General features: G+C 40.4%; 2 protein-coding genes across 3 annotated transcripts; both read left to right on the plus strand.

The window, feature by feature from the left end:
- The first annotated feature begins 9,498 nt into the window (after window positions 1–9,498).
- Window positions 9,499–12,754, plus strand: NUPR2 (nuclear protein 2, transcriptional regulator). Of its 2 annotated transcripts, none has more exons than XM_033109847.1 (2): window positions 9,499–9,855; window positions 12,694–12,754. In XM_033109847.1, exon 1 carries the CDS (start codon window positions 9,562–9,564, stop codon window positions 9,847–9,849), a length of 288 nt encoding a protein of 95 aa, XP_032965738.1. In that variant the 5' UTR covers window positions 9,499–9,561; the 3' UTR covers window positions 9,850–9,855; window positions 12,694–12,754. The 2 variants fall into 2 exon arrangements, with proteins under 2 accessions (XP_032965738.1, XP_032965739.1); XM_033109848.1 differs by lacking the exon at window positions 12,694–12,754 and adding an exon at window positions 10,372–12,358.
- Window positions 12,755–16,366: 3,612 nt separating this feature from the next.
- Window positions 16,367–20,489, plus strand: CHCHD2 (coiled-coil-helix-coiled-coil-helix domain containing 2). The gene is made up of 4 exons (XM_033110868.1): window positions 16,367–16,532; window positions 18,376–18,625; window positions 19,398–19,557; window positions 20,421–20,489. The coding sequence occupies exons 1-4, from the start codon at window positions 16,483–16,485 to the stop codon at window positions 20,429–20,431; spliced, it is 471 nt and encodes a 156-aa protein (XP_032966759.1). The 5' UTR covers window positions 16,367–16,482; the 3' UTR covers window positions 20,432–20,489.
- The last annotated feature ends 314 nt before the right edge of the window (window positions 20,490–20,803 follow it).

The raw sequence follows: 20,803 nt of genomic DNA on the forward strand, positions 1-20,803 counted from the left end.
GCTTATATACCACATATCAGTGAAATCATATGGTTCTCTGCTTTTTCTGTCTGACTTATTTCGCTTATCATTATACTCTCAAGATCAATCCATGCTGTCACAAATGGTCCTATTTCATCTTTTCTTACCACCGAATAGTATTCCATTGTGTATATATACCACAACTTCTTTATCCATTCATCTATTGAAGGACATTTTGGTTGTTTCCACATGTTGGCCACTGTAAATAAAGCTGCAATGAACATTGGAGCACACTTGTCTTGTATAAATCTTTTCAGATTTTTTGGGTAGATACCCAGGAGAGGGATGGCTGGGTCATATGGTAATTCTATTCGTAATTTTCTGAGGATCCTCCACACTGCCTTCCATAACAGTTGCACCAGTCTGCATTCCCACCAACAGTGTATGAGGGTTCCTTTTTCTCCACAGCCTCTCCAACACTTGTTACTAATTGTCTTGTTGATGATAGCCATTCTGACTGGGGTGAGGTGATATCTCATTGTGGTTTTTATTTGCATTTCTCTGATGATTAGTGATGTTGAGCATTTTTGCATATGTCTATGTGCCATTTGTATTCCTCTTTGAAGAAATGTCTCTTCAGGTCCTCTGCCCATTTTTCAATTGGGTTGTTTGTTTTTTCGTTGTTGAGTTGCATGAGTTCTTTGTATATTTTGGATATTAGCCCCTTATCGGAGGCACTGTTTGTAAAAATCTTCTCCCATTCAGTTGGTTGCCTCTTTATTTTGTCGATGGTTTCTTTTGCTATGCAGAAGCTTTTAAGTTTGATATAGTCCCATTTATTTATTTTTGCTTTAACTGTCCTTGCCTTTGAAGTCAAATTCATAAAATGCTCTTTGAACCCAAGGTCCATAAGTTTACTACCTATGTTTTCTTTTATGCAGTTTATTGTTTCAGGTCTTATGCTTAAGTCTTTGATCCATTTTGAATTAATTTTGGTACATGGTGACAGATAGCAGTCCAGTTTCATTCTTTTGCACGTGGCTTTCCAGTTCTCCCAGCACCATTTATTGAAGAGGCTGTCTTTTCTCCATTGTGTGTTTTTGGCTTCTTTGTCAAAAATTATCTGTCCATATATATGTGGTTTTATTTTCTCAGTTCTCAATTCTATTCCATTGTTCTATGTGTCTGTTTTTCTGCCAACACCATGCTGTTTTGATTACTGTTGCCCTGTAGTACAAGCTAAAGTCAGGTAGTGTGATACCTCCAGCACTGTTCTTTTTTCTTAAGATTGCTTTGGCTATTCGGGGTCTTTTGTAGTTCCAAACAAATCTGATGATTTTTTGTTCTATTTCTTTAAAAAATGCCATTGGAATTTTGATGGGGATTGCATTAAATCTGTATATTACTTTGTGTAATATGGCCATTTTAACTATGTTGGTTCTTCCAATCCATTAGCACAGAATGTCTTTCCATTTCTTTGTGTCTTCTTCAATTTCTTTTAAAAATGTCTTGTAGTTTTCAGCATACAGGTCTTTCACATCCTTGGTTAAGTTTAATCCTAGGTCTAATTTTTGCTGCAATTGTAAAGGAACTGTTTTCTTTTATTTCTTTTTCTGAGATTTCATTGTTAATATATAGGAATGCAATGGACTTTTGTACATTGGTGTTGTAGCTGGCAACTTCACTGTATTCGTTGATTGTTTCTAATAGCTTTTTGATGGAGTCTTTAGGGTTTTCCATATATAGCATCATGTCATCTGCAAAGAGTGACAATTTAACTTCTTCATTCCCAATTTGGATGCCTTTTATTTCTTTCTCTTGCCTGATTGCTCTGGCGAGGACTTCCAACACTATGTTGAAAACCAGAGGTGATAGGGGACAGCCCAGTCGTGTTCCTGAACGTAGAGCAAAGGGCTTCAGTTTTTCTCTGTTAATTATGAGATTAGCTGAGGGTTTGTCATATATGGCCTTTATTATGTTAAGGAATTTTCCTTCTATACCTATTTTACTAAGTGTTTTAATCATAAATGGATGTTGCAGCTTGTCAAATGCTTCTTCTGCATCAATTGATATAATCATATGATTTTTGTCCTTTATTTTGTTTATGTGATGTACATTGATGTACACTGATGGATTTGCATATGTTGAACCATCCTTGTGCCCCTGGGATGAACCCCACTTGCTCATGATGAATCATCTTTTTAATGCATTGTTGCATTCAATTTGTTAGAATTTTGTTTCGGATTTTTGCATCTGTATTCACCAGAGATATTGGTCTGTAGTTTTCTGTCTTGTTGTTGTCCTTACCAGGTTTTGGTATCAGAGTAATGTTGGTCTCATAAAATGAGTTAGGGAGTACTGTCTCTTCTTCAGTATTTTGGAAGAGTTTGAGCAGGATTGGTATTAGATCCTCTTTGAAGGTTTGGTAGAATTCACTAGTGAAGCCATCTGGTCCTGGACTTTTGCTTTTGGAAGGTTTTGGATGATTGATTCAATTTCGTTACTGGTGATCGGTCTGTTTAGATTATCCAGTTCTTCATGGTTCAGCCAAGGAAGGTTACATGTTTCTAAGAATTTGTCCATTTCTTCTAGATTATTGAATTTGGTGGCATATAGTCCTTCATAGTATTCTTGGATGATTCTTTATATTTCTGTGGCATCCGTGATAACTTCCCCTTTTTCATTTCTGATTTTGTTTACTAGTGTCTTCTCTCTTTTTATCTTAGTGAGCCTAGCCAAGGCTTTGTCAATTTTGTTAATCTTTTCAAAGAACCAGCTCTTTGTCACATTAATTTTTTCTATTGTCTTTCTGTTCTCTATTTCATTTAGTTCTGCTCTGATTTTTATTATTTCCTTTCTTCTGGTGACCTTGGGTTTCATTTGTTCTTCTTTTTCTAGCTCTTTAAGGTGTAACATGAGGTTATTTATTTGAGATTTTTCTTGTTTCTTGAATTAGGCCTGTAATGATATAAATTTCCCTTTTAAAACTGCTTTCCCTGCATCCCCAAAATTTTGGTAGGATGTATTTTCATTGTCATTTGTTACTATGTAGCTTTTGATCTCTCCTGTAATTTCTTCTTTGACCCGGTCATTCTTTAAAAGTATGTTGTTTAAGCTCCATGTATTTGTGATTTTTCATGCTTTCTTTTTCCAGTTGATATCCAATTTCAAAGCCTTGTGATCAGAGAATATGCTTGGTATGATTTCAATCTTCTTAAATTTGCTTAGGTTAGTTTTATGTCCCAATATATGGTCTATCCTTGAGAATATTCCATGCACAGTAGAAAAAAATGTATAGTCTGATGTTTTAGGATGAAGTGCTCTATAAATGTCAATTATGTTCATTTCATCTAATGTGTCATTTAGGGCTGCTATTTCATTACTTATTTTCTGTTTGGATGATCTATCCATGACTGTCAATGACGTATTTAGGTCCCCTAGTATAATTGTGTTTTGGTCAATTTCTCCCTTTAGTTCTGTTTAGTAGTTGCTTGGTATATTTCGGTGCTCCCTGATTGGGGGCATAAATATTGATGACTGTTATGTTTTCTGTTTAAATAGTCCCCTTTACCATTATGAAATGTCCATCTTTGTCTCTTGTTAACTATTTCACCCTGAAGTCTGTTTCATCTGATATAGGATAGCTACACTTGGTTTTTTCTGGATACCATTTGCTTGGAGTGTCAATTTCCACCCTTTCAGTTTGAGTCTATGCTTGCCCTTGTAGCTGAGATGCGTCTCTTGGAGACAGCACATGGTTGGGTTTAGTTTTTTGATCCAATCTGCTACTCTGTGCCTTTTTATTGGTGAGTTCAGTCCATTTAAAATTAGATTACTGATATGTGAGGATTTCCTATCATTCTATCTTTAGTTTTCTGGTAAGACTGTGTTTCCATTGTTTCTTTGCCTTTTTGTTGTTGTCTATTATTTCTGTGTGGTATATTCTATTGTGTTTCCCTCTGTTTCTTCTTTTATTACAGTATATATTTCAGTTCTGGACTTTTTTTGAGTGGTTTCCCTTAAGTTTATGTAAAAGAAAGTTTGATATTTAGAGTATTCCATTTTCTTCAACATGCCTACTTTCTCCATTCCCATGTTCCGGTTCAGGCCTTTATTCTCCCCCTTTTTATGTTTTGATTGCCACAAATTGTCATAAATGGAGCCCTAGCAGTCTTGAGTTCTTCCCTCTCCTGCAGCTGCGGTAGCTCCAGGATGCAGCGAGCTCGGAGCACTGAGCTAGGTCTGCGTCCTGCGCCTGTGCGGCTCCGTCTCCGCACTTCTCCCTTCCCTCATCCCCTGCTTGAGTAATTTGCCCACCTTTAGGTGAATTCAGTAGTGAGACTCTTTGTCTTGCCTGTCTGCTGTGCAGGGAGTCCTTTGTGCAGTTATGGTTTTTCAATCTGTTGTAAATTCCAGGGGTGATTTCCAGAGGCTCACCTCACGTCACCATTTTGATCTTACTATATCAAATTTTGTTTATTTTCATTCATAATTTTTAATGGTTTGGTTTGTTTATATATCCATGCATGTATTTATTTAACAGGCATTTATTTTACACCTACTGTGAACTGGAGATGGGGCCAATGGCATTTCTAATCTTAGAGGGGTGATGGACAAATACATAAATAATGCAAAAGCATGAATAAATGAAAGAATGGTAAATGTTGGAGAGAGAAGTATTGAATGTCAGCTGTAGGTAGCTCTGAGTTTGCAAATGAATATTCTTTAAGTCCTACATGAGGGACCTACGGGACAGTAGCAAGTTCTTTAAGCCTCGACTGCAGACACAGGAAGTCACTCCACCATGGTTGTTGGGCAAGCAATATGACCTGGCTGAATCTCCCCATTTCTTTTTCTACTACCTTATGAGGTAGTTGCAATGATTTATTGAGAAAGTGATAAGACAGAGCTTTATAATTTGTGCATAGTTATGCTAATATAAGGAGTTAAAGTCTGCTTCTGAAGCATGAGTGTTAGTTGTTTGTCCCCTGAGTCTAGAGTTAAACCACTACGCAAGATACAAAGTCCACTTTAAAATCTTACTACAGTGATGTCATTAGCATTAGTTTAGAGTCCTTAGGCAGGAGAGTAGAGCAAGGCAGATGGTGGCACCTGCTTTTAAATATCATCTCAGATGCTAGGATGGCAGTGATGTTTAGTGATTTGTCTGTGAACTGAAAAGTGATGAGTTCATACCAAGAGGCACAGTAAAATAGAAGAAACATTACCTAAGGGTCAGAAGATCTCATTCAGTCTGGCTCTGCTTTTTATTAATTATATTACCTTGAGAAAGTTGTTAAACTTTTCCTCATCTAGAAACTGGGACAGTAATATCTCACAGGGTTCTTGTAAAGATCAAGGGACATAATACACTTACCACTAACACTGTTGTCTCTAAATCCATTTTCCACACTAAAAAAAATCAAGGACTCCCTGGAGAAATGGCTGACGCCAGGTATGGGGCATAAAATGTACAGGATGAGCCTGGACATCTTAGTTTACCAGAAAACATTCTCCAAGATTACTATGTTAGTGCCAAAAGAACAGAAGAATCACACAAAGGAGCTCACACTGGCCAAAAATGGAAGAATTTGAGCACTACAAAAGAATAAAAATAAATGAAATTGATTAAAACACATTACTATGTTTTAAAAAGATCCATGATTTCATAATGATTGTCTAGGAAAAGTAAAGTCCATTGGAACCCCTGAAAACCCATCCATAGAAGGAAATAATTAAGCATTTGTCCTGCTTTTCTTGTCAAAATGTATTTCAGGGTAACCAAATAGTCTTAGTTCATGAGGGAAAGAATTCTAGCTAATAAATTTAGAAGGAACAATTGAATACAAAATTACCATTTCACAACCCTAATGGTATATTAACAAATAAAGTGATGAAATATGGATGAAACCCTGAGCTAAAAGTTTAAGGTGAAACTTTACAATTGCATGAACACCTGAGCCCATTGATCAGTCATACAGCATCACTAAAATTAGGACAATGAGCTATTGTGGGTCTCCCAGTGTGGTGATGTCAACACATCACTTCCTAGGAAGTTTTCTTGCCCCCAAAATTTAATCTGAGTATAAACAAGCCTCTAGATACAACCTCAAATTTCAGGAAATATGGGGGAGAGAGGAACAAATTAAATGACAACACAAGAAAGCAGAAAAATCCACAAAGTGGGGAATTTTATAGGACAGCTGACCAGATTTCTGCAATAAGTCAGCGTCAGAAAAATGAAAAGGACAGGGAGACTGCTGTAATATAAGAGACTTAAAAGCCATAAAAGTACATTGCATGTGTAGATATTGTATGTATTCTGAGTTATATGTTCAAGATCTGACAATTTAGTTCACGAACTCATCCTCAAAAAAGTGCTACAAAGCACTATGGTCACCTTTGAAGTGCTCCCTTTGGGAAGCTATGCACTGACACAAGTGCCTAGTCCACCCTTCAGAGCAATTTTGGAACTCTTTTTCTGGTGGCCATTAGAGCTGTCATCGTATTATCCTTCCTGTCCTGAATGTCATCAAAATATCTTCCTTTCAATATTTCCTTTATCTTCGGGTAAAGAAAGAAGTCATTGGGGGCCAGATCAGGTGAGTAGGGAGGGTGTTCTAATACAGTTACTTGTTCACCGGCTAAAAACTCCCTCACAGAGAGTGCTGTGTGAGCTGGTGCATTGTCGTGATGCAAGAGCCATGAATTGTTGGTGAAAAGTTCAGGTCGTCTAACTTTTTCACGCGGCCTTTTCAGCACTTCCAAATAATAAACTTGGTTAATTGTTTGTTCAGTTGGTAAAAATTCATCATGAATAATCACTCTGATATCAAAAGAGGTTAGCAACATTGTTGCAACAAGTTTAATGTATTAAATGTATTCACGAGGTATGGGTAGCCTTAAGAAAGGGAACAGAGTTCTTAAGTTAATCAGTGAGGGGAGAGACAAAGAGCAAACAGCCAAATATTAGGATGGATCTAACTGCAAACTAAGTCTAAATACAGGTGGCTAAATAGCAAACTATGCAGTGAGTCAAACTGCAAACTCACCAAGTCTAACTGTGTTATTGATTTACCGAATTTTACCCTTACATTCTATTCTTTTCACTTTTGAGAATGTCTGAATATTTTCATAAAGACAAAGCCTAGAGAGATTTTTTTGGAAAGAGATAACGTATGCGAGAGTGGTATAGGGATAAACATTAGTTTCTTTTTCCCAGTAGCAGATGTAAGATGTGTGGGTATAAGAGAAAATCCCCTCCGGTGTTTAATTAAAAACACTCTCCTGGGATTTGTTAATTTAAGGAACCACCAAAATTGCTCTTAGAGGGCAATATGTAGGCCATGCCTCACCAGGGATAAGGCTTCATAGTGCAGAAGAAAAAACTCAAATCGGCAGTTTGGTCATAGACAAACTCAGCAAGATCAAATACCAAAGTCCTCTTTTAAAATTTTTATTTAAGTAGAGAATTCTTTTCCATCTAATAAAAAGAAAATTCCCAAGGGGGTAGTTGCAACTCTTCTGGCAAGAGAATAATCTGTGCTACTTATCAAGATGAGAAACATCCAGAGAATTTTTATGAGTTTATTTGAGCCAAACTGATGAAAATGTCTGGGAGCAAGATGTCAAATACTCCAGAGAATAAGTTTTGCAGTTTTTGTTTTGTTTATGCATTTGAAATTAAAGAGGGAATTTAAGGAAGATTATATGGAGGTGGGAGAAGAAAGGCAAGGATTGGATTACAGGATAGTTAAAATTATGTGCTCTGGTGAGGGTGGTTACAGTTTATTTCAAAGCTGTGTTATCCTAGATGCACAGAAACAATTGACTGGGCTTGCTTAAGGCAAAGATAAAGCTTTTACTAAAAAGTTGTATGCCTGGGGCATGGCTATTCACCATGACCTGGCCAGTTAAAAGTTTATGATCAGATCATTCCATGAGGTTAATTTTCATAGAACTCCTTTTTTCATCTACATAGTTAAACCAAAGCAAGAAAAAAGTCTTTGAAATAACTCCTTGAGAACAGCATTTAAGGAAGCAGTAATTAGACCTGGGAATTACAGCAGAGCCTGGGTGGAGGGGTAATGACCCCCACTCTGCAGTGCAGCATATCTCCAGAGGTGTAAACTAATGAGACAAAGAGTTAACAGCAGTGGGCTTGTGAGCTGGCAGGATGGGACAGGCAAAGAGTTAACAGGAGTGAGCTTAAACGTTAACCACTGGGCTCTGAGTCCCCTGGATAGCACTGCACCTGCAAGCTCACAGGCACCTTACATCCCTCATAGGTGAGAACAGAACGGTTCTCAATTGCAACGACAACCCCCTGCAAACTAACAAACACCCATCATGGATGGGAACAGAACAGTACCCAACTGCAATAGCAATTCTCTACAAGCTGACATCCCTCATAGATGGGAACAGGATTGCAGCCTCCCTCCTCCACTCCCCTGCAAGCTGACAAGTATCCAACATCCAGCATGGAAAAATATAAAACCCCAGCACTCCTTCTCATGGGTGCAGCTCTTCCCCATAAGACTCTACCCTGGCTAAACTCCATTTCCCAGTATCTCTCTCTTACCCGTCTCCGCAGCTGTCTCCATCAGACTGCCCTGGCAAACTTCTGCCAGTTCCAAACAGAACTCTCTTTTTCCCTTTTTGACTTTCAATATATCTGTGCTTAGTTTTGTAGTCTCGTAAATTCTTTTTACATTCTGCGAACGACCAGGGGTTAATTCTACACCAAGACATAAAAGTGACCTTTTCCAAGCTCTGTTCAGCTTCCTCTCTGCTGCTCTGATGGAGGACCGTCCCCCATGATGGCGGGCCAGGCGTAGTCAGTGGGATGCTGGGCTCCTGCTGGTTTCCCGGCTGAGTTTCTCAGACTCTTCCCCCCTCATCCCAAACTGCTGGCGACATAAAGTTGTCACGCTTATGCCTCCTGAGCCAGGTCGTGGGCATCCACCGACAATCCGAAATTGTGCGGTTCTGGGCCTTGCAGCAGTCAGGGTGACTTTTCCTTCTTAATGGCTCTTAATACAATTAACACCTACTCCTTATCAAAAACATGGACTTGAGGAAAGGAAAAAGAACTAATGTATAGCTCTACCAGCCAGAAATACTTTCAGCGTTATGCTGGATTTCCTCTCAGTCTTTCATAAACAGATGTGTTTTAAAAATACGTTACTGGGCATGTATTCAGAAGCTAATTCTTCGGTTTACATCATTATTGAGCCCTTTCTCATGTCATCAAATAGTAACAAAATGTTTATTGCTGATAAAAGTCTTCGGGAGGAATGCACAGCCCTACATTTTCTTTAAGCAGTCCCTCACTGTTGGACACTTGGGTAGTTTCCCATTTTTGGCCGCCATAAACCAAGTGCTCAGTCGGATTTTGCCTTCTCGGCCGGTGGCACAAATGCTCTGGAAAGGAAGTCACGGTTCCTGGCAACCCAGTGCAGAAGCCTCGCGCGGGGCAAGACCCCTGCTCTGTGACGTCAGGATTAGGCTCCGCCCCTTCAGACGGAGCCAATCGTAGTGCGGGTCCGCCATTCACAGGCGTCCGCGAGCGCGGGCGGGGCGGCCGGGCCGCCTGGCACAATGGACCTGGCGGTTCCTAGGACCCAGGCTCAGGCCCAGCCGCCGCCACCCGAGGCGGTGAGCTCAGAAGAGGAGCTCTACGACTGCATCGATTACTACTACCTGTGTGACTTTCCGGCCTGCGGTGCCCGGCGCAGCAAGGGCCGGACTCGGCGCGAGCGGGAACTGCGCACCAACTGGCCAGTGCCTGGTGGCCACGAGCGCAAAATCGCACAGAAGCTCCTCAACGGCCAGCGCAAGCGTCGCCAGCGCCAGCAGCAGCCCCGGCCGCGCTCTCGCCTCGCCTGAACGCTGGTGCGTACGGCCGCGACCGGTCAGGGCCGTGGGTAGCCCCGTGAGCACCGCGGGCCACCCCTGGGCTTCGCTCCCGTCGGCCTCCTGCTACTTCACCGGGGCAGAGTCGCCCCCATTTGAGGCAGTTCCGCGTTAGCTACCCCGTTTACCCGGACAATCAGCTCTAATGCGTCTTTTGGAGCAAAAATTAGTATAAGACAGTCTTATCTTATATAAGACCTTGAAAATAAGACCATGTCCTATATTAATTTTTGCTCCAAAAGACGCATTAGAGCTGATTGTCCGGCTAATTCTTATTTTCGGGTAAACACGGTAGTCATAGCTGGATTCCCGCCCTCAGTTTATCTCCTGACTGCAGCTGGAGTGGTGGAAAACTATACCTGTTGGAATTCTGCAGTTCGGTAGAAAAGGCACTGGGAAATACCTTTTTAAAAAATACAAGTGAGGGCTTTACTTCCAGTGCTTATGCTCGGACTAAAGAGAATACCTGACTTGTTTTTGTCTGATTTTCTACAGGATACCCAAAAGACCTGATAAAAGTATTTTCGCTGACTCCCACCGTAACTGTAGTTCTAAGGGGGAGAGAATCCGTGTTGGTCAACAATTTCTTTTCCACATCACTCTCCTGCAGTATCTTCCTTAATGACTGTTAATTGTAACATCCCAGTGGGTATGCCTTTTTAGGGTTTTTAATTAAAAGAAACAGCAAGAATGGCATTTTAACTCTTCTGGGTTTTTGTTTTTAATTATCATAACTTTTCAAATCCACAAATATTTGAGTTCTCAAATGTGTGAAGAGGTCGCAAAGATGAATGAGAGAACAAAGATTGGAATTTATACAAGATTTCAACCCAAGTGTCAGAGACTACTGTGTAGGTTTAATATGTTTGTCCAAATAGGAATATTTTATATAATAGTGTCTGTTGAACTTAGTTGCTAGGTTCTCTGCACCCCTCATCCCATGACAATCCTTTTGAGGTAGAGGCTGTTGTGCCATTTTTATAAAGGGGATTCTTGAGGCTCAGAGAGTTCACATTACTTTCCAGAGGTGACACAGCTGGTTAGAAAGACTAGCATAGGGCCCGCTCTGTGGCTCAGGTGATTGGAGCGCCATGTTCCTAAAGCCAAGTCGCCAGTTCGACTCCCACAAGGGCCAGTGAACTCGCCCTCTACAGCTAAGATTGTGAACAACAACTCTCCCTGGAGCTGGGCTACCATGGGTTGCCATGAGTGGCCAGTGGCCAGTGTGAGTGGCTGGCAGCCATTGTGAGCGGCCAGCAGCGAGCTGCTGTGAGCTGCAGACCTTCGACTGGCTACCCACTGCCTTACTCAGGTGGAGTAAGGCTCATAATACCAGCATGGGCCAGGGAGCTATGTCCTACACAACTAGACTGAGAACAACGGCTTGAACCAGAGTGGGGAGAGGTGGAAGAAGGGAAAAACAAGAAGGCCAGCATAACAGATACAATAAAGCATTCACTCCTTCCAGTGTCACAGCTTTCCTCAGCTGTAGACAATGTTCTGTGGTTCAGAACCACCCACAAACTCCATGTCCAAGGACAAGAGTTGAGTTTTAGTTAAAAAATTATGCAGAATATGGCAGGGTTGTTTTTCTTTATCTTCAGTCTGCATTTAGTCAGGACTCTGCATCCAGTGGTGAATCCTTGGTTAGGAGAAAAGGGTGGTGTACTGGAAGGAGCGCCCCAAATTTTAATCCCAGCTATGACCTCATTGCTCTGGCTGTCAGCAAACTTCTGAGTGATAACTCCTTTCAAGTTCCACCAAGCTTCAGGTTTCTCACTTGTTAAGATGGGAATAATACTGGATTATCTTGCCAAACTGTGGATTACAGATAAAATATATAAAACATCTGACACAGTTAAAGGCACATAATAGGTACTCAATAAATGGTAACTTTTTAAGCTTACCCTCCTTTCCCTCCTCTCTAGTCACAAAGTCTTAAATGATTTCAATCACTGCGTTTAATTCCTTTAAAATATCTCCCAAGATCCAGGCAGTGTGGTATGGTTGGAGTCCTGACTTTGGAGTCAAACAACTCTACTGACTTGGGCAATTTGCTTAAACTCTAAGCATGTTTTCTTACCTAGAAAAATCGGGATAATACAGTACCTATTTTAAGAGTTCTTGTAAGGCATAAATGGAATAATGTATGTAAAGCTCTTAGTGTCGGTATATAATAGGCAGTCAAATAATTAGTAATGTTTCCACTGCCACTGTCTTAGCCTTCAGGACTTTTTCCTTATTCCTAGTGTCCCTCTGCTATGTCTCAGACAGTATGTCTAGATTAATCTACCTGAAGACCATTTTATCGTATAAAACCCTCAATAACTTCTCTAACCTTATAGGGTAAACGCCTATATTCCTTATATTGGAATCATCTATTGGATTTTCTTAAGTTTTGACCTACAACTTCCAAAAATACACTGGTTCTTGACATAGGTCTTTCGTCCTCTAAACTCACCATAATTATGCTTCTTCATTTGAATCTATTTAGCATGCTCTTTCCCCCTTTATAATTTGAATCCTGAAACTAATTCCACCTATACTTATTAAGGGCCACTTTCTTCCAGAAGCTTTCATCCACGTTGAATTCCTTTGAAGTCCTATAGAACTTCATATGAATATCACTTAACTATCTGTTCATATAGCATTTTGTACTTTTAGGTGAACAGTTAAAAACATTCATTCATTCTTTTTTGTCTGATAAGTGCAAGGCACTGTTATAAGTAGGTTTTAGTTATCCAAAACAAACCAAAAAAAAAGTGTAAGAACCTTAATGTCTGAAACATCTCAGTTCCTATAAAATTCCTGTTGTAGGGGCCGGCGCCGTGGCTCAGGCAGTTGGAGCTCCATGCTCCTAACTCCGAAGGCTGCCGGTTCGATTCCCACATGGGCCAGTGGGCTCTCAACCACAAGGTTGCTGGTTCAACTCCTCGAGTCCCGCAAGGGATGGTGGGCAGCGCCCCCTGCAACTAAGATTGAACACGGCACCTTGAGCTGACCTGCTGCTGAGCTCCCAGATGGCTCAGTTGGTTGGAGTGCATCCTCTCAACCATAAGGTTGCTGGTTTGACTCCCGCAAGGGATGGTGGGCTGCGCCCCCTGCAACTAGCAACGGCAACTGGACCTGGAGCTGAGCTGCGCCCTCCACAACTAAGACTGAAAGGACAATAACTTGAAGCTGAACGGAACCCTCCACAACTAAGATTGAAAGGACAACAACTTGACAAAAAAAAAAACAAGTCCTGGAAGTACACACTATTCCCCAATAAAGTCCTGTTCCCCTTCCCCACCAAAAAAAAATTCCTGTTGTAAAGTACAGCATACTTAGACAGATATAAACCATGTTAAAGCAACTCTGTAACATGTTCTAACTAGATTTTGCTTATTTTAGATACTAAAACTTTTACAATTTAAATATAGTAATTGTAGAAATCGTGTATTAGTTACTATTGCTGTGTAATAAATTACTCCAAAACCTAGTGGCTTAAAACAACAAATACTTATTATCTCAGTTTTTGTAGGTCAGGAATTCAGAAGTGGCTCAACTGGATGGTTCTAGCTCAGTGTCTCTCATGAGGTTGCAGTCAGACTGTTGGCTAAGATGACAGTCATTGAAAGGCTACTTCCAAGATGGTGCTTACTCACGTGTCTGCTGGCAGAAGGCTTCACTTTTTTGCCACATGGGACCCTCCATTAGGCTGAGTGAGTGTCCTCATGATGTGACAGCTGACTTTCCCCAGAGTGAGTGATCTGAGAGAGTGAGCAAGGAGGAAGCCACAGTACCTTTTATGACCTAGTCTCTGCTTTTTTAAATCCATTCAAAGTGAGCCACACTCAAAGGGAGAGGAATCAAGCTCCACCTTTTGAAAGGAAAGACAATTTGTAGACATATTTTAAACCACCATGGTATGTTTATTGTAAGTATGTTCATTGTAGGAAAGTTGGAAAATATGGACGAAGTTAAAAAAAAGGAAGAAAGAAATCACTACCCAATGGCTAATGTCACTCCTTGGGGATATATAAAGCTAGTCTTTAAAATATATGAATTTTTCTCAGAATATGAACATATTATGTATACTATTTTGTAAAGTGCTCTTTCATTTAATATATTGTGAAAAATACCTTTCATGCCAAATATTCTTTCATACCATTTAAATGGCTGCACAGCATCTTATCATATGTGTGTATCATAACTTATTTAAGAAAGTCTACATTGTAGGACACTTTGGTTGTTTACAGGTTTTTCCTACTTTATACATTTTGTTGAACATCCTTATAGTTAATTTCCACATACTTGTACCATGACTGTTTCTTAAATTCCTAGATATGGAATTTCTGGAACAGGCTTTGTACAATTTTAAACTTCTGTTACCTACTGCCTAATTTGAGTAGAATTTTTAATGCAATTATCAAGAGTCTGTTTAGCCAAATGTCTGTGTCAAACATCTGTAATAATGCCTGTAAGAGTTTCTTGTTCAAATTTTGGTCATCATAAGAAAATTTGTTGAGAATGACTGAAATCACTATGGAATGAGAAGTTACATAAATTTTACGAAAGAGTGAATTTCATTCAGCACGTCTCTCCAGTGAATTACAAATACGTAGCAGAATGTGGTATTTATTTTCAATTCCCACTTTTTTGTTACTAGTTTTAATTAACCTTTTACATGTTCTTAATTTGGTTTTGAGTAACAGGAATACATGAACTCTTTCAAAATCCAAAAGACAGACAATGTTATCATTAAAAGTCCCACCCCTGTGCCACAGCCACCGAGTCCTATTGCCTGAAGGCAAGCAGTGTTACCAGCTGCAGTGATTTTATGCATATGCAATATGGTCTTTTCTATTTTACACAAATAATGGCACATTATACTCAATTCTGCCCCTTGCTTTTCCCCCTGACAGTTTATTTTGGAAATCATTTCACATCAATACATAGAGAAGCTTCTTTATTCCTTTTTATAACCATATATTGTGTGAATGTGCATAATTTTTAAACCAGTGTTCTACTAATAGAAATTTACATTGTTTCCAATCTTTTAGAAATTTAGGTTGTTTCCAATCTAATATTCTCTCTTCAATTTAGAAATTAATGCTTAGCCAAGTATGATTAAAATTGTCTCTTTTCTGGTCTGGATGCCTGTCTTGATTGTCCAAAGTTCTGCTCTCTCTAAGCTCTTGTGCCAAGGCATCCTTCCTTTATAAGGTTCCTTTTCTCCATCTCTGCTTATGAATGATCAAAAGGCAAGTACTTATAAAGTCTTAATCACTTATAAAGCTTTCTTTAAGAAGTCCTGGGAAAATAAAACTTTGTTTTTCACGAAAAGTTTTTGCATTATTTACCCCTCAGTTCCACAAACATCTGCTGTTGCTGAAAAGGTTGTATTCAACTCTGCTACCTCTAGTGGAAGGAGGACATTTCTGATGAACATCCAAGTAGAAATGGAGGTTCCACCTCTGCTTTCTCTCCTCCAAAAATCCCACCTCATCCCCAAGGGCCTTCTCATGAAGCCTCCCATGAAATGCCAGTAGTCAACTTTTCCCCTACTGCAGAAGCTCTAAAATGTTACTGTTAAAAGCATTTCACACTATTATTAAAACAGACCCTTGGGACCTTCGCAGTTGTTCCCTCTGCCTGGAATGCTCTTACTCTTGATAAACACATGGGCTTGCTTCCCACTTCAAGGACTGTTGAAATGCGTCTTCAAAGAGCCCTGTCCCTAACTTCCTATCTCCCTTAACCTGCTGTTTGTTGCTTCATGTCACCACCACCTGATTTATATAGGCGTTGTTTCTCCCCTCCCTGAATTTAAACCATTAAAGAATAGCCTTGTTTTATTTGGTGCTATATTTCCAGAACCTAGCTATCACTTGTGTATCATTCAGAACATTTTTGTTTAGGTATCAGTGAATGAATACTATTCCAATTATGGGCAGAAATTCTATAATATACACGAAATGGGGGGTGAAAATGTATAGTAATACATAAATGTAAGGCACTATTACTGTCTCAATTTAACTTTTGTTTACTAGATCCAAGAGAAGGAAAACAAACAGAACTCAAGTTCTCTGCCTAGTTTTCAACGTCCTTCCTTCAGTTCAGATTATGTGCGCGCTGTTAAAAAAAAAAAATGTATTCAAATAAGCAACTTGCGCCAGGTCCAGTAGTAATTACGCCAGAGATCTGACTCTCAAAGTTGCATTTGACCTAACATGTTAACACAAATGTTTGAAGGAAGCAGCGACGGTCCTTCTGCTCTAGGAAGCACACTGCTAGCAGTTGTGACTCATGCTGGGTTCGGACGAAAGGTTTGCCGGGAATCCGCAAGCACTTCCGGTTTTCTAAACAGCCGGGGCGCCCAGCTCCAGTCACCAACTGCGTACGACGACGTGCCGCCATGTCGTTCTGCTATTCCAGTGACCTTCAGTGCCCGCGGAGACATCGGACGGCGGAAGGCCTCTGGCTCTGCGCTGATTGGTTGCGCGCTGAGGCCAGCCCCGCCCCCTGTCTTCCACTCTCCAGTTCAGCGGAAGCTGCCGAGTTCGCCGCCGAGTTCTCCCCGGAGTCTTTACCTTGTAGACGCTGAGCGGTCGCGCAGCTGCGATGCCGCGTGGAAGCCGAAGCCGGACCTCCCGCATAGCCCCTCCGGCCAGGTGAGGCCACCGCGGGGTTTGGGGCCCTGCCGGCGCCGTGACGCAGGGAGGCCGCGCTAGGCCTCGGCGCGGCGGGGCGGAAGCTGGCGGAGGCCGCGACTAGGGCGTCTGAAGGCCGACGCGGCGTGGACCACTCTCCGCCCGTCGCAAGCACTTTGTAAACGGGCTTTGGCTAGATTTCCCGGTGGTGGCAAAGTTTCTAATTTCGCATGCCCATGATTTACTGCTTAAAATACCTCACAGCTCATTTTAAGTTGCAACAGTCAAGTTGTAAAAAGAAGTGGACGTTTTGTAAGTGTAAACCGCTGAAACGTCAAAAGTAGCAAAGAAAATGTAGAAGAAGGGTAATATAATCGGGGAATGATCGAATTTCAATTTAGTGAATAATCTTTGAGCACCTGCCATGAGCAGTGAGTGTTCCAGGGGCTGGGCATAGTAGGGAACACGGTCACTAAGGCCGTACGTGTACATATGTGCACGTGTACATGACATTTTCTAGTTCATGAAGTACTTTTAAAAAGTACTTCCGGTTACCTCATGATAACCCAAGAGATCGATGTTATTCCTATTTTACAGAAATAAAGAAACTGGAGACTCAGAATAAGTGTCTTGTCTACACGGCCATGTCTCCAGTAAGAAGAAAGCCAGATCTCAGACCCTAGTTTTTAGATGACCACCAATTCAGGACATTTAGCATAGTACCACATTGCTTTTCTGGACTAAGGTGGATTGTGTTCGGTGTGCTAGTAGTGTAGGGAAGAAACTTTCGCTTATGGAAAGAAACTTCTATCCAAAGGACAGCAGACCACATTTTATAAAGTTATGCCAGATGAAGTCATAAACTTTTGACCAGCCTTATTTGGGTGAAGAGCACCCAAGCGAACAATCTGAAAAATAGGCAGAGGGAGGATAATATAGGTGAAGATTTTTAAAGCAGGACTGGACATATTAGTGAAACTGTTGAAAGCATCCAAATGCCCTACAGATGGGAAAGAATTGAAATTAATTTTGATATAACAGTTCAGGCAAGTCACTTCCAGTTACTGGTCTTCAGTGTTCCATCCGTAAAATGAAGGAATGGGACTAGATTGTTTCCCTAGATGACTGTCTGCAGGCCTTCATTCATATGTTACCAGCTCAGGGAGATTTCCCTTGACTATCCTAAAATTGTGACATCCCACAACATGGTCTCCCTCTCTTGATATTTTTTCCTTAACATTTAATACCACGTGGAGAATTCTGTAAGGATATTTTAACCTCTTAATATTTTACAATTTTTATGAAGTAATGGAGTAACTGTGTTCTTTAAAGGTACTGTGGGATATGTGAATATGTGGAAATGGTTGCAAAAGAGCAGGAAAAAATAGTTTATAGTTGGTGATTACAACCTTAACAAAAGGTTAAAGAGATAAAATTATGCAATAAAATAGTTCAGGGAATTGTGTTCTGTAAAGTTTTCTTGTATGTGTATAGTATTTGTGTTTAATAATTTAAAATGAAAATCCTGAGGTTTATTGTAATACAAGTTTTTGTTTTGTTTTTAATTTTTATTGGGGAATATTGGGAAATAGTGTGTTTCTCCAGGGCCCATCAGCTCCAAGTCGTCCTTCAATCTAGTTGTGGAGGGTGCAGCTCAGCTCCAAGTCCAGTTGCCGTTTTCAATCTTTAGTTGCAGGGGGCACAGCCCACCATCTCATGCGGGAATTGAACCGGCAACCTTGCTAAGAGCTCACGCTCTAACCAACTGAGCCATCCAGCTACCCTACAAATTTATTTTAAGTTGACAATTTCTAGACCTGGTTAGAAGTGGGAACTTCATACTTTTTGTTCTTTTCTTTCACAGCCGGGCACCTCAGATGAGACCTGTGCCCAGGCCAGCGCCAGCAGCTCAGCCACCAGCAGCAGCTCCACCATTTGCTGTTGGCTCACCTGCTCCGGCACCCCGGCAGCCAGGTCTGATGGCCCAAATGGCAACCACTGCAGCTGGTGTGGCTGTGGGCTCTGCTGTTGGCCACACATTAGGTCATGCCATCACTGGGGGCTTCAGTGGAGGAAGTAATGCTGAGCCCGCAAGGCCTGACATCACTTACCAGGTAAGATTTTGACCAGTGTTTCCCTTCAGTGGTGTATTTTATGAGAAAACCTAGTTATTTGTAAGTTCCGTATGTATAAGAACTGTCTGTACTCTTAGAATCTACAGTGCTGTTAACAGAAAATGTTTTATCAAAAGCCACATTTGGCAGTTGAGTTAGTACCTTTGGCCAGCGTCAGCTAGGACTGTACAAATTATATTTCTTCCAAAGGAGCAGAATTACAGTGTTGTAACCTGATTCAACCTGTAAAACAGCCATTTTCCCCTTTAAATATTTTGTCTAATTCAGTCTCAATCTTAGTTAAGTGTTCAAAAAATCTCTTTACTAGCTCTTTGCTTTCTGATCTCTTACCTGACATTTGCCACTGCCCTCTTTCTGAGGTATGTGAATTTTCTTCTTTACTGAGCATGGGTGTGTATTCTGTTGCATTTCTGGTGTACTTGAAACTCTTCATCCATCCATTTTTCTATAACAGTCCCATTTTTTTCCTCCATGAAACTTCACTGAATCACTGGTCTTTAAATGCCCAGGTAACCATTTCACTTTATTTGCATCTTTGTTCTTGAATCTTTCTGATCATAACTGGAATTGTTAAAGTTCATTTTCTGCCTTGAAAATTTTTCACTTTCCATGTTATTAGATGGAAACTTTAATTTACATCTGGGTTTAGCTCTCTTTCCCCAGTTAACCTCAAAGACAATGGATACTGTTCTTTGTTCAGGTATAAATATGCTTTTCTTTCTAAATGGTCCTGTATCTTCTGCTTTTGCAGGAGCCTCAGGGAACCCAGCCGGCATACCAGCAGCAGCAGCAGCAGTTTGGCCCGTGCCACTATGAGATGAAACAATTTTTGGAGTGTGCCCAGAACCAGGGTGACCTGAAACTTTGTGAGGGTTTCAGTGAGGTGCTGAAACAGTGCAAATTTGCAAATGGTAGGTGATATATCAGTCCATGATTGAACTTTCATGTACACGATTCATTTAATGGTGCTTCTGGGCCCTGTAGGGAGTCTGTTTAATAAATCAAACTGACAAGTTAGAGGAGATTTTGTTAAAATTACTCTAAAAATAATCTAACTTATAACAAGAAGTTGGTCCAGAGGTTTCTAGTCATTACTTAATATTTTACCAGGTCTGAATCTGATTCTTCCTTAAGTAGGTATAGATCAGTGTGCCAGATCTTAATGGTGGTTAACTGTATGTGAGTGATCTAGACTTAAGGTTATGAATATAAAATTCCGTTTTTACCAAAGTCCAGGAGTGCACAAAGAGACTCTGATAATGTTGTCATTCTACACGCCTCATTTGAGAAAGACAAGTTTTTTTAAATCTCAATGGAACACTGAGATTTAGGCTCTCCAAAATGTCAACTTGTCTTCACATAATTTCCTCCTGTCAACTTAAGAATTCACCATCTATTAAAATGCTTATTTTCATTTTCCCACGTTCATTTTGGTAGGACATAGGAGAGAAGTTTATCCTGTCAGGTGGTTGAACCATGAAAGTAAGAGATGCAGGCCCAAGTTTATCAGAATTCTTTGATGTAGCTACATCTCATACCAAAGTGGCTGTATTTGTGTTTCAGGACTCTGTCCCTGTCTTAGTACATGTGCCTTGTCTTTTCTAAGTTGTGACAAGTGCAGAGATGAAGTTTTGTTGGTTGCAGGATGCCTTCAATAACTTGTGAAAGAAACGAATAACCCTGGGCTTCTTCCCTCCTTTCGTAATTGATAAGGTTTCTGTTTTGTTAGGAATATACAGCAAATGCTCCTCTAATGCACCTTTTTTGTTTGCAGGATTAGCCTAATGAAGTTCAAATTGAAGATACGGAAACTCATCTCTCATGACCATGTTAATTTAGTATAAAAATATAATTGCTAGTGAAAGTGTAAAGTATAAAACCACCAGTTAAACCTTTCCTCCAGCATTAATGGCTTCCTTGCCACAGAATTGCAATGGACAGGGTGTTTGTAACTGTCCAGAAGCTAATTGAGATGATAGTGAGTTTGGGGCTGAGCAAATGTTTGTGTGGCCTCCTTATACAAGCCTTTGTGATGTTATTGTTTGTGAATCAATTAGAATAAAGTGATTTTCTTCCAAAATGGTGTCTCATAAGTTCAAGGTCATAAATTATATATGGTGTACACATGCTGAACATACGCGTTTTGCAGATGAACAC

This window comes from Rhinolophus ferrumequinum, chromosome 7 (assembly GCF_004115265.2).
Source record: "Rhinolophus ferrumequinum isolate MPI-CBG mRhiFer1 chromosome 7, mRhiFer1_v1.p, whole genome shotgun sequence".
NCBI lineage: Eukaryota > Metazoa > Chordata > Mammalia > Chiroptera > Rhinolophidae > Rhinolophus > Rhinolophus ferrumequinum.

What these genes read in the sequence shown, in the direction of transcription:
- NUPR2 (XM_033109847.1), top strand. Translation starts at nt 9,562, where the DNA reads ATGGACCTGGCGGTTCCTAGGACCCAGGCTCAGGCCCAGCCGCCGCCA.
- CHCHD2 (XM_033110868.1), top strand. Translation starts at nt 16,483, where the DNA reads ATGCCGCGTGGAAGCCGAAGCCGGACCTCCCGCATAGCCCCTCCGGCC. An exon ending in CGCATAGCCCCTCCGGCCAG is followed by an intron (nt 16,533 to 18,375) that starts GTGAGGCCACCG and finishes TTTCTTTCACAG; the next exon opens with CCGGGCACCTCAGATGAGAC. An exon ending in GGCCTGACATCACTTACCAG is followed by an intron (nt 18,626 to 19,397) that starts GTAAGATTTTGA and finishes CTGCTTTTGCAG; the next exon opens with GAGCCTCAGGGAACCCAGCC.